The following is a 14,035-nucleotide window of genomic DNA, read 5'->3' on the forward strand; positions in this document are numbered from 1 at the left end:
AAGGAAGAGCCACAAGTGCCGAGCACTGACTCTTCCCTTCCTGCCCTCACTCTCATGATCTGCCTAAGTTCACAGAATCAGCATTACTGTCAGATGGCCATCTAGCCTCTGCTTAAAAACCTCCAAAGGAGGAGAGCACACCACCTCCCGAGGAAGCCTGTGCCATGGAGGAACCACTCTGTCAAGAAATTCTTCCTAATGTTTAGCCGAAAACTCTGATTTAATTTCAACCCTTTGGTTTTGGTCTAACTTTCCAGGGTAAAAGAAAACAACTCCGTTCCATCCTCTATGTGACAGCCCTTCAAATACTTGAAGATGGCTTTCATATCACCTCTCAGTTGTCTCCTCGCAGGGTAAACATATTGAGCTCCTTCAACCTTTCCTCATTAGGACTTGGTCTCCAGACCCTTCACCATCTTCATTACCCTCCTCTGAACACATTCCAGCTTGTCAACATCCTTCTTAAACTGCAGTACCCAAAACTGAACACAATACTTCAACTGAGGTGTAACTAGAGCAGAGTAAAGTGATACTATCACTTCAGGTGATCGTCTGACCAGAGATGTTGTACCATATGAAAACACTTCAAAAGTCAAATGAGATCTGCAAGATATGCATTGTACCTTACTCTGTTCCAATATTTTCTCTACTCAGCCCTATTTCAGTGTTACAAGGGCATACATATTCTTTCCAGTTGAATGCCCAGAGTAAGTAGTATGATTCTGGCTTTTCTTCTTCCTCAAGCTGCCTTCTCTATAGCAGTAGATGGGGGTAGTCTTATTATTTACTCTCAAACTGCCCCCACTTATAGCAAGTGATGAGATTCACAGTATTTCCTAAGTATAATGGATGGGACTATAATAAGGGAACCCACAAGCAAAACCTCTTTGCATTTTCTTCATAAAAGTATCATAACAATAATAAGCTGCTTTCTATTACATTATCCTTCATGACATTATCCCTCATGACAGTCTATATTATGTCTCAAAAATATGTAAAAAGAAGCACGACCAGATTTCTTTTTACCATTCCTTCTAATATATTCACTTAAATATGATGTTAAATTTAATCCTGAAAGGTATGTGACTGTTGAATTTCAGAAGTGAAGAAATATGGACATAAAACAATTTTATAACAAAAAAACTTTTAAAAATAATTTTTAAATCAGCAAAAAAACAAAAGTAGGTAAACACATGGCATAAATCCCCCAAGCCCCAAATCAATCAGATAATAAATGAATTATCAATCAGATAACAAACCAGAGTCAAACTGCAGTTTGTCTTATGTTGCTATCCAGCCTCCATTTTGGCATGTCTTTCTTCTGCCTCTTTCTACCTTGGCACTAAAATCAGTTTCATTCTGCTAGACGACTCAGCCCAGAAAATAAGTCTGGAGCTCAATTCAAAGATAAAGACTGGGAGCTAGCTGAGAGAAAGCAGGATCAGGCATAATCCCACCATGATCTATCTCTTGACACTCACTGGAGACAAGTCTCAAAGGGAAACATGGCTCTCTCTATCTATTTTAGAAATTTTATGTGGCACCTTTTCAGGCAACCTACACAAGGCGATTTACAACATAATAAACACAGAAAGCATTAAAAGCTGTTAATTAAAACCAAAAATTAAAAAGAAAACCAACCAAAGCATAAAAACATAGATAATTGAGCACCTTAAGAAGCATACCAATTTGCAAACTGAACACTTATTAAAACTGTGTTAAAAGATCAAGCCCTTTATCAATTTATGTGGTCATCAAAACAGATCCTTTGTATTATGTGTACTCTTACTGAGATCCTAAATACAAAGAATCTGACTACATTAACTCTCAACCTTAGAAATGAATTACACCTACATTAGCTGTCCCAAGTATAATGTGATCTAACTTGGACTGTTGGACTCTCCCACTGAAACTTCCATTCAAGGGTATAACCAACACTACCTCCAACACAGCTTCTCCTTGCCCAGATTTTCCTTCCCTGCCTGTATGTACTTGCTTCACTTGAGTGTGCTTTTGAGAAACCTTACAAGTGCACTTCTGACTGGATCCAGTTTGGGCAGCTATAAATGAACCTGGTCTAGCACCCATTATGTGCCTCTATGTTATTTCCTTTTGAATGATTTTGCTGCGTAGCTGTCTGGATCCATGCCTAGGAAATTGGAAATGTGCCTGGCACCTGCATGGAGCCTCTAATAAATGGAAGTTGGCACTGATCAGTTTAATTCTTCAGAAGCATGGGCCCACTTTCCTATTGGGTTTGCTTCTTCAGTAGATCACTAGCTAGGAGGAAAAGATTCTTCTTGATTGCTGAAACATTTCCTGCTTGGAAACTAATTAATAATGGTTATTAATCTGCTTTATACACATGAATAAGTTTGTGGCCATATAAGAAATAAACATGGATGTGGATTATTTATTCAAAGTTCTAAAAGATTAAAGTAGGAAACTGAAGATTTGGAACTTCTGAATCCAGTCTTTTTTTCAGCTACTCATCTCTCATTTGAAATTATATTTCCTTTCTGGCATTGCCTTTTTGCCCAGATAGTCTTACCATAATGGAAAGAGCAAGAGTCCGGTAGCACCTTAAAAACTAACAAAAATATTTTCTGGCAGGGTAGGAGTTTTCGTGAGCCACAGCTCACTTCTTCAGATACAGCTAGAATGTGAATCCATCTGTCTTTAAGTGGCTGTGGCTCACGAAAGCTCATACCCTGCCAGAAAATATTTTTGTTAGTCTTTAAGGTGCTACTGGACTCTTGCTCTTTTCTACTACTGCAGACAGACTAACACGGCTACCCACTGTGAATTATCATAATGGAAAGGTACATTGTTTACTCACCGAGAAGGTCCTTTCCGCTATGAAGTAGAAGGGCATCTTGATCTTTGGGTGTTTCTCGCCCATTGCTAGGGGTAGGTAGGACTTAACAACTGGGCGAGAAACGCCTCCACTTCTAGTTATTCTACAGCAAGCTCGAGAGACAGGGAAAGAGCACTCACAAACAAGGAGTACAACAAACAACAGTCAACTGAACAAGAAAAGTAGAACTAGTTAATGATGACTCTAAAATACTATGAGGTCAATCGGATCTGTATGTCAGACTGGTATGCGTCTGTCCACCCTTGGAAGATGATGCTACCATCTCCGGGTGGGCAAGATGCCCTTCTACTTCAGAGTGGAAAGGACCTTCTCGGTGAGTAAACAATGTACTTCTCGGTGAGTAAACAAATAAAAACCTAGATACAATGTACCTGGCATTGCCAGAGAACTGCTTATTATGGAGGGGTTTATCCCATTCCGCTCTAATAACTTTCTCAAAGTATTCCGGTAAGGGAACCTTAACAGTCTGAACATCACATTGGGAAAAGTATTCCTTAGAACCTTTGCGTCTGTATTTAGGTTTAGATTCTTCCGAAGCATCAGCTAGAAGTGCTTGAAAATCATCAGGACAGAACAGCCTGGGCTGCTGTTCCTGCATAACAGGGAGTCCTTCGTCTGACATGAATTCTCCCTCCTATTTATCATCGGCTACAGAGGCCCTATCTGCAAGGGAGCAGTCATCCCTATTGAACTGCACTTGAGTAACTGGCCCTGCTTTCATGGCTGCCTTAGTAAGCCACTGCCTAGAGGGCGCACTTTGGCTGCAGCCAGGCTCCTCCTGGATGGGTTCAGAAATGGCCAAGGACCTAGGGGAAGAAGCCAAACTGAGTGGGCACCCCTGTGAATAAGTTTGGAACGACCCTTGATGAGGGTAACTTTGTTGGAAGGGAAGGATAAGAGCCTGCAGCCTCTGGAATTGCCTTTCCACGGATCCCTCAATCATATCTTGCACTTGCTCAAAGGTAGGGTTCTTAGAGGGGGGGCCCTCTTCAGAAGGTGGAAATATGTTACCCTCCAATGACTTCTTGGGCTCCCTATTCAAAGGCGCCACAGAGGATCCGGCGGGGATCTTAGAGGTCGAAGTGGAACTCTGCTTAAACGGGCGCTTGCGGCTGCCGTTTTTCTTCCTGCCATTAGTTTTATTTTTCTTAGTCATTTTGCCGGCTGTGTCGGAAGGCGGCGAAATCTTCCCTGACTCCCTCTCCGATAGTCCGCCAGGGCGGCTAGCGGCGGGAGCCAATTTAAGGGCCAGTTCTTGGTCTGCATCGGAAAGGAGCTCAATCTCCTCCGATGCATCTTTTCCAGCAGCCATTTTGTTTGCCGCGTTTTTCCCATGGTTTCTCCCACGGCTCAGCTGTTAGACGGCTGAGCCAGGAGCTAAAAATAGCTACAAACGTACCCAGACAAGAGGGGGGGAAGGAGGGAGAACAGCTGGATATGAAAATAGGGTAAAAAGGAAATCTGATCCACTTCTCTATCTATGCTAGATTGCAGCTATGGCTGCACACACTCTACCCCAGCGAAGGCAGGAGAAGAACTGGAAGTGGAGGCGTTCCTCGCCCAGGAGACAGAAAGTTGTTAGTGATGTCCTGCCTACCCCTAGCAATGGGCGAGAAACACCCAAAGATCAAGATTCCTTCAGAGCGGGAAAAGGGAGTTCTTCAAAGGAATAGACCCCAGGCTTTGGACCCAAGCTACAAACTGGATCCCAATGATGAACAAGATTTTTCTATGTTGAGCCGAAATCAGAGGAATGTCTAGTAATTACCTAGATTCTAAACAAAGCAGGAAACATTCCAGTAACAAATAACTATTTTTCTCTCTCCAGTTTTCCATTACAAAAGCCAAGTCACAGGACAGCTGGACCACTTTTCTGAAGAATTAAACTATCATGGTCTTTCAATTTGAAGAGTCTGGAAAAATTACTCTGTTGTGAAATCTATAACCAGGTTACCTCATTATATACTCCAGGTAAGTGGTAAAGGCTTTTCTTTCTCCATCCATTTTAGAAAATTGAGACAAACTAGCTGTGCCGGCGTAGGCCAAGGGCTGGGCGGTGCCCGCAGTCCTCAGACGTGCGGGAGGTATTTAGCCCCTTTCGGAGCAGGCAACAAAGATTATGCTATCTACCAAGGTCAGAAGTCAGAGGCGTCGTCAAAGCAGGAAGTCACGGCCGGAAAGATCAATCACGGGCGGTAGCAGGAACATAGAGAAACTGCACGGTTGCTTCCGCAAAGTGAAAGCATGCCTGCACTGCCTTTATCAGTCAGTGCACTTCCAAGCTAGGCTTCATCCTGAAACGACTCAGCACCAGTTCTCTGTCTGCTTAGCCTCTCCAAGCGAGCACTTCTCCTTTTACCCTGCAAAATCACACGCTGCCGAGTCCTGATATGCCTATCAGGTTCAGGTGAGCTTGGAGGGCTGCCATTCTCAGCTTCCGCTGCAGGGGTTGGGGGAAGAGTAGCGTCTGTCTGCCCTTGTTCCATCTCTCTGCCTAGCTGTGGTTCCTGCTGAGTTGTTTCAGGCTTCTGTGCTACTGACTGCAATGGAGGTACTGAAGGCCCAGAGGCAACTTGTTCCTCCACTTCAGCTTCAGAGTCTTCCGAGTCCTCAGCTCCCAAAGCAGGGCCCATGACACTAGCATTTTATCCAGTCTGTCATTCTTACTGCTTCAGGATGGAGGGATTTAGGACATGGTTTGCCATGCTTCAATGTTTGCTTTAACATTAATTTTTACTATGTTTATCATAACTGGTACTTGATGTTTAATGTAATTTTATTTTGCGTAAAGTGGAAAGGAGAATGTATTAAAAGTAAACACAATCTATTTGTACAAAAAGCTGAATTAAGATTGTGAAAATTAAAGACATCACTCGAAAATCCTTGTTAATAACTTTTTAACAAACAATTGTTTAGAAACAATGTTTGGAACATCCACATGCATTTAGAAGATCCAAACTTTACTTACAGTGCAATCCTAAGCATAGTTATACCTTTTACATCCATCAAAGTCAACGGTCTTAGGAAGGTATCGCTCTGATTAGCATTGCAATGTAAGTCAAACAGCTACATAGGGAAAAACAAAAAAATCATTTTTCATCTCCTATACTGCTTTTCTACTTTGGACCTGACAGTACCTGTTGGGTTTTCTTTCTTTTGCAACATGCTATAGGTAACAAAAATAGTTAATTCAAAATAATATAGAAAAAACATATCCTATACTCTGTATGCTCTTATTAACTATCTATACCAGTCATATTATATGTGGCACACAAACAAGGCTGTTTAAAATTCACTTACAGCTTTATGTCTAAGTTAAGACATATCACATTCTACTGCCAGCTCTTATTGTGACATTGTAATGCTCAGATTCTCAGCAATATTCTAAAGTTAGTAAGCAATTAATTAGCCCTTAAGCCACTGCCAAAAGGCCCCACTGACAAGACAATGGTCAACTCTGTTTTGATGGGAACATTGGGGTTTCCCCCCCCCCCCTGCAATGTCTGTGCATGTACAGGCATCCCTATTCCTGTATGAGGTGTTTTTTTTAAAAAACCTGTCCTTTTTGTTAAAGTTTTCAAATTTCTCTGTTACGCCAGGTTTGCAAATGTGTATGTCTTAGCCCCCTCTCCACAGATTTTTGGATCCATGGGGGAAGGGTAGATATGATAGCTCATTCACATGTGCACTTCACTGCTTGATGATATAGCAAATGAATGATAATCATGAATATGTAAATAAACTCTCAGCATCCTCAGATTAAACAAATACCAAGGTTGCCACTAGCTGCAATCCTGAACACTCTTTCTTCAGAAAAAACTCTCTCACTAAGTTCAGTACTTTTAGATAAATATGCATCAATTCACTGTTGGGAGTCTTTACAAAATCAGATGCTTCAAAACTTCAGCGGGCCCTATGTCTTAAGAAAATAAATACAATTGGATTTGTAGAGAGAAAATTTGCAACACTCATACCATGTTCATAAGGCGAGAAGGTTCCAGCATCTATGTTAATGTAAGGATCTATTTTGATAGCAGTAACTCGAAGGCCACATGATTTCAGGATGGTGCCTATGCTACTTGCAATAATTCCTTTACCAATGCCTGAAATAACACCGCCAGTTACCAGGATGTACTTCATGGGGTAATTAAAGGTACACTGCAAATCTCGAACTGGAAATCTAAAAATAAAAATATTTGTTAAATGTGGATTTGTGAAGTATTTTGACATTTCCTGCAGAAGAAGAAAATTAAAGTTATCTTCAAAGAAATAACTTATTTTTTTCATGCAGATGTTTTTGCATAACATTTTATTCCCACCAGAGAAATTCCTAGAAGACAAAAACATAAACAGCCATAAGGCAGGATACACAGGAATTCATTATAATGTTTACGATGTCCATAATGGCATGAAATAACAATGTGTGTTTGTAAAAATTTTGAAGCATCTGGATATGGCTACTATTGAAGACAGAATATTGAGTTAGATAAATAATTTCTCTGACCCAGTTCCCATCTCATACATTTTACTCCCAAGAATGTCTTTTAAAGGCATACAAACAAAATTAATAGTGGAGATTCTGTTTAATTTCCATTTACCACCAAGGTTATATTAATATATTGTTGCTCAATAGCTGATTGGCTTACTGTTATTAGCTGCTGCTCCTTATTATTTATTTATATAAATAATATATAACCCTCCAACTCTCTACTAGAGTTTATATGCTTCCAGATGCAAAGGAAAGAGATGGGTTATACTCCACTCTCACATCCAACTGAATATTATAATACAATAGGCAGGAACATATTCTTGAATGAAAGAGCCAATTTACCCACCCACTCCAATATTTATGGTGCCCTGTCATAGTCAGCATTGATTGCTCCATGTTTCACTGTGATCAAAAAAATGTGTCTACATTTTCACTGAGTTTGTGACCCTTATGTCTCCAAACGTTTGACTCTCTTTTGTTGTTTAAAAAAAGCAACTGTGAACTGCTGAGCCCTCTGCAGCATATCTATCCCCATTCTTTATGCTAGTGGACCAACAGGTTCATATCCATCCCCCCATTCTCATATAGCATGATATTGTACTACAATCACTGGAATGGTATAAGTAAAGAAATCTACAGTTTTCCCTTCATTCGGCTATACTTTAAATAGAACAAAAGACAAAAAATATAGAATAAAACCTTCCCTCATGCCAGAGCTTGCTCTAAATAAAACAGACCTAGTTGCAACTGAAACATTAATTAAGTTCCTTCCAGTATAGGTTTTTGTAAATTAGAGCTTACTTTATCAGAGTCGTATAGTGTGGAAAATCTTTTTTACAGAGATGTTAATAACCAAAACCAAGGGGGAGGGGACAAAGAGGCGTTATTTTAGTGGATAGACTTGTTGTAAATCCTGTTTTATTATGCTGCAACAGACTAATATGACTGTCCATCTAGAATTTAAGAAACTAAAATATACACGTGTTGGAGGTGAATCCATGCTGTAGATCATTTGCAGCTCAATAATATCCAAGTTTATAAATCCTACTCAATTCAAAAAGGCTTGCTCCCAAGTAAATAAAGGATGCATAGAACTGCAGCTTTAATGTTACCCCTCAGTTATTCCTTGGTGCTCTTTAATTACCGAGGTAGTAAAAAGAGACAGTGTGGTGGTTAAGGTGTCAGACTAGGACCTGGGGAACCCAGGTTCAAATCTCCACTTGCACCATTGAAGCTTGCTGGGTGACCTTGGGCCAGTCACACACTCTCAGCCCCAACCCTGGCTAGTATTTGGATGGGGGACCTCCAAGGACAACTAGTGTTGTGATGCAGAGGCAGGCAATGACAAACCACCTCCGAACATCTCTTGCTGTAACTTCATGGTCAAAAAGAGAGAGAGAGAGACTGAATTTCCTCAGCCTTACAATGTACACTTATAGTTGAAATAAGGATTCCAGTTATTAGCTCCATTTTGTGGCTCTGTCAATCATATCACCTATGGCACAGTTTGGAAATAGATATATTGATAGAATCATTTGAAAATAAAAGGAATCCCTTGAAATTAAGATCAGCTTCTCAAGCACTCACACACTTATATTGTCAGGAAGATTAACTTCCAGTGAAAGAACTAGGCTGAAGCCTCACACTGTTTATTTCACAAATAATCCAGAGGGATTGTACATACAGTGCCTCCATGCTCACAAACTGTGCAGACTGAGAGGAGGAAGACAAATCTGACAAGACTCCTGTGCTTTTAATAACTGTTCTACAGTCAGAAATTCAACTGCTAAAGCCTTTTCTATAATCCACATAAACGGAAATAGTTGCATTTCCGCATCATCCACAGTCTTTGCCACTCTTTTGGTGTTGTTAAAAACTGTCCCTTCTCTAACATCAACCCTCTCCCCTCCAATATATGACATACTTGATGGACCACTGCCTGTCACGTGGCAAATGTACTGCTTCAAAATAAACATTTTTTAAAAAACAGAACTGCTATCGCTAAAAGTAGTTTTTGGACATTATTCCAGGAACATGAGTGAGGCAGAGGAGAGTCAAATCAGCACTTGTTAAGCTCATGCACACAGAGCAGGGCAAAGGCCCACACTTTGTGAGCCACCGGCTACAAGCCACCACCATAGCCATGGGGCCAGTGGCAGATTGGGTCTAAAAATATTGGTTGCCAGGAGAAAAAGGGCCCCCACGCACGAATATAAGGCTACCATTTAATCTTTATAAGAAATAAATACAATTTTCAAAAAATGCACAAGTGGAAAAAAGGTTCCATTAAATTTTTCGTTGCATACAGTTAACAGCATTGGAGCTTCTATTATATTTTCTAGCTACTAAAAGGTCATTAGGAGCCCCGTGGCGCAGAGTATTAAGCTGTAGTACTGCAGTCAAAAGCTCTGCTCACGACCTGAGTTCGATCCCGACGGAAGTCGGTTTCAGGTAGCCAGCTCAAGGTTGACTCAGCCGTCCATCCTTCCAAGGTCGGTCAAATGAGGACCCAGCTTGCTGGGGGTAAGGTTTAGATGACTAGGGAAGGCAATGGCAAACCAGCCCGCAAACAAAAGTCTGCCTTGGAAATGTCGGGATGTGACGTCACCCCATGGGTCAGGAATGACCCAGTGCTTGCACAGAGGACCTTTACCTTTAAAAGGCCATTAACACTTTTAACGTAATGTCTAAATGTTTAAGGCCCCCCCCCACTTCATCAGGGGCCCACAGGGCCCACTTGCCATCGGGCAAGCGGACACCCTGGCCAGCCTGCCACCGCGTGGGGGGCTCTCGCTCCCCAGCAGTGCCGGATTTACGTATAAGCTTAACAAGCTATAGCTTAGGGCCCCACTCTCTTGGGGGCCCCCCAAAAAAATTAAAGGAAAAAACAACTGGATGTAGGTTATCCGGGCTGTGTGACCGTGGTCTTGGTATTTTCTTTCCTGACGTTTTGCCAGCAGCTGTGGCAGGCATCTTCAGAGGTGTAACTGTCCTTCTGTGTTACTCCTCTGAAGATGCCTGCCACAGCTGCTGGCAAAACATCAGGAAAGAAAATACCAAGACCACGGTCACACAGCCCGGATAACCTACAAGAACCGATGAACTCTGACCGTGAAAGCCTTCGACAATATTTTTAACTGGATGTAAGTTTCCAAAATATAAGATAAAAAACAAATACAATAAAACCTAGATACAGCAACAGTGTTTTGTGTTGTGTAGGCTCCTAGGATGTAAGCAATGGGCCCATTATAAAATTACTTTAGAAAAATATTCATCATTATTACGTACTAGTAGGCCTATATTATTATTTACTAGTAGTTCCCTATTACCCCCACTTGCTACTATAATACTATATAGAAATACTGTTGTTGACAAAGGACAGCTGGACATATAAAGGGCTCCCATTACCTTCCGCATCAAATAAAATAAACAAATAAAACAAAACCTAGACACAGCAACAGTGTTTTGTGTTGTGTAGGCTCCTAGCATGTAAGCAATGGGCCCATTATAAAATGACTGTAGAAAAACATTCATCATTGTTATGCAGTAGTAGGCCTAATTATTTACGAGTACAGTTCCCTTCAATAGCTTAGGGCCGCATCAAATAAAATAAACAAATAGTAGGCCTATATTATTATTTTCCAGCACAGTTCCCTATTACCCCCACTTGCTACTATAATACTATATACAGAAATACTGCTGTTGGCCAAGGACAGCTGGACATATAAAGGGCCCCCATTACCTTCCGCATCAAATAAAATAAACAAATAAAAACCTAGACACAGAAACAGTGTTTTGTGTTGTGTAGGCTCCTAGCATGTAAGCAATGGGCCCATTATAAAATGACTGTAGAAAAACATTCATCATTATTTTGTAGTAGTAGGCCTATATTATCATTTTCCAGCACAGTTCCCTATTACCTCCCACTTGCTACTATAATACTATATATAGAAATACTGCTGTTGGCCAAGGACAGCTGGACATATAAAGGGCCCCCATTACCTTCAATAGCTTAGGGCCGCATCAAATAAAATGAACAAATAAAACAAAACCTAGACACAGCAACAGTGTTTTGTGTTGCGTAGGCTCCTAGGATGTAAGCAATGGGCCCATGATAAAATGACTGTAGAAAAATATTCATCATTGTTATGCAGTAGTAGGCCTAATTATTTACGAGTACAGTTCCCTTCAATAGCTTAGGGCCGCATCAAATAAAATAAACAAATAGGAGGCCTATATTATTATTTTCCAGCACAGTTCCCTATTACCCCCACTTGCTGCTATAATACTATATATAGAAATACTGCTGTTGGCCAAGGACAGATGGACATATAAAGGGCCCCCATTACCTTCCGCATCAAATAAAATAAACAAATAAAAACCTAGACACAGAAACAGTGTTTTGTGTTGTGTAGGCTCCTAGCATGTAAGCAATGGGCCCATTATAAAATGACTGTAGAAAAACATTCATCATTATTTTGTAGTAGTAGGCCTATATTATCATTTTCCAGCACAGTTCCCTATTACCCCCCACTTGCTGCTATAATACTATATATAGAAATACTGCTGTTGGCCAAGGACATATAAAGGGCCCCCATTACCTTCAATTGTTTAGGGCCTCATCCAACCTCAACCCGGCTCCTCAGTGTTGTCGCAACGGCCACATGACCCCGGGACCCCCCCCCCTCAGGCGAGGCGCATGCGCAGGCGGCGCTGGGGGGAGGGCGGCTGCTTACCTGGCGGCCAGGGAGGCGAACGCGACGCAAACCGCCACTCCCTCCTCCCCCTCCCCTCGAGCGGGTCAGTTCAAAGGGCGGGGGCGGGGAGGCGCCGGCGGCTCAAAGTCCGCATCCTGCGGTTCCCCCGGCGACCGCTAGGTGGGGCCCGAGATCCAAACAAAGCGGCCGCCTGGTCGAGAGAGGCCGGTCCCATCCACTAGTGCAGGGCTCTTGAGCGCCTGCTTGCTTGCTTATTATTCCAGGCGCCTCTATAAGAAACAAAAGCCCAGGAGCAGGAACGGCAGGCAGGACAACGACCCTAAGCAGGTCTACTCAGAATCCTACGCAGGGTCGATTCAATGGAGCTTGCTCCCAGGAAACTGTCCTCAGGACTGCACGGTCAAGATGCAACCTTAAAGACTCCGGACTCTTGCTTTTTCTAGTACTGCAGACTGACTAACACGGCTACCCACTGTGCATTATGATGCAACCTGGCTTGGAAATAAATGACTTGCTCCCCTTCGGGATCAGGGTGAAAATTTCACGCATAAAGTGAAAGTACGGGGAAAGTGCAATTTGAACTGGGAACCTTTGAAAAACAATACAACTGTACTAATCAACAGTAGAAAAGGGCAAGAGGCCAGGAGCACCTTAAAGACTCACAAGAATATTTTCTGGCAGGGTAGGAGCTTTCGTGAGCCACAGCTCACTTCTTCAGCTACAGCTTAAAAACAGAGACATACTTAAAAGACAGATGGATTCCCATTCTAGCTGTATCTGAAGAAGTGAGCTGTGGCTCACGAAAGCTCACACCCTGCCAGAAAATATGTTTGTTAGTCTTTAAAATCCTACTGGACTCTTGCTCTTTTCTACTACTGCGAATTATGTTTAGCGAAGTCTGTCTTTCTCACCGGGACTCAAAGCAGGTTGCAAATGCCGTTAAGACCTATCCGGTTCACCAGCGAGCGAATTACAAAAGCACGATTAAAAAAAAACAAAAAACCATTTGAACCCGAACAGCACAGATTTTCCTAATAAAACTGAATAAGGCGGTGGGGCTGAGCGGATTAGATGTAAGAGAAAGACTCTTCAGCCGAATCTACCCACGGAGTACAACATGGGGGTCAAACAGTTCGCTGCAAGCCCAAAAATTCTTAATTTAAAAAAACGACGCAGTAAGACGGTGATTTGAAGGATTGGGGGGGGGGACCAGTGCAAGCCCAAAAATTATTAATAAATAAAAAAACGCAGTAAGACGGTGATTTGAAGAATTGGGGGGGACACGACCACTGCAAGCCCAAAAATTCTTAATAAATAAAAAAAAAAAACGCAGTGAGACGGTGATTTGAAGAACTGGGAGGGGGATGACCACTGCAAGCCCAAAAATTATTAATAAAAAAAAAAAAACGCAGTAAGACGGTGATTTGAAGGATTGGGGGGGGGGGACCGCTGCAAGCCCAAAAATTCGCTGCAAGCCCAAAACTTCTTAATTTAAAAAAAAAAAAAAACGCAGTAAGACGGTGATTTGAAGAACTGGGAGGGGACACGACCACTGCAAGCCCAAAAATTCTTAATAAATTAAAAAAACGCAGTGAGACGGTGATTTGAAGAACTGGGAGGGGGATGACCACTGCAAGCCCAAAAATTCGTAATTAAATAAAAAAACCAACGCATGAGGACGATGATTGGAAGAATTGGGGGGGGGGACGACCACGTGGGAGGCCGACGCAGCCCTCAGCCGGCCAAACGCGACGCCCGGCTCCCTTCGGGCAAGTCGAGAGGCAGCGCAGAGCGTCCCTTCTCCTGTGTGACGCACCGCGATGACGCAGCTCGGAAGCAGCCGAACGTTCTTTTCCGGAAACAAACCGTTCTTTCCTCATCCCCGAGGCCCTGTTTCTGCCGCAGCCGCGCGGTCGGGCCGGTGAGGCGAGAGGCGGCCGCTGGGTCGAG

At 42.3% G+C, this 14,035-nt stretch overlaps 1 protein-coding gene across 1 annotated transcript in view; it reads right to left on the bottom strand.

Annotated features, from left to right (window-relative positions):
• The window catches only part of CTPS2 (CTP synthase 2), a 69,156-nt gene extending 62,102 nt beyond the window's left edge, over window positions 1–7,054 (bottom strand). Inside the window, exon 1 of the mRNA XM_056861757.1 lies at window positions 6,853–7,054. Coding sequence (XP_056717735.1) covers window positions 6,853–7,018 — 166 coding nt within the window. The 5' untranslated portion in view covers window positions 7,019–7,054. The remainder of the gene's footprint in view (window positions 1–6,852) is intronic.
• Window positions 7,055–14,035: the final 6,981 nt, after the last annotated feature.

The sequence above is a fragment of the Euleptes europaea genome, chromosome 16, assembly GCF_029931775.1.
Source record: "Euleptes europaea isolate rEulEur1 chromosome 16, rEulEur1.hap1, whole genome shotgun sequence".
Classification (NCBI taxonomy): domain Eukaryota; kingdom Metazoa; phylum Chordata; class Lepidosauria; order Squamata; family Sphaerodactylidae; genus Euleptes; species Euleptes europaea.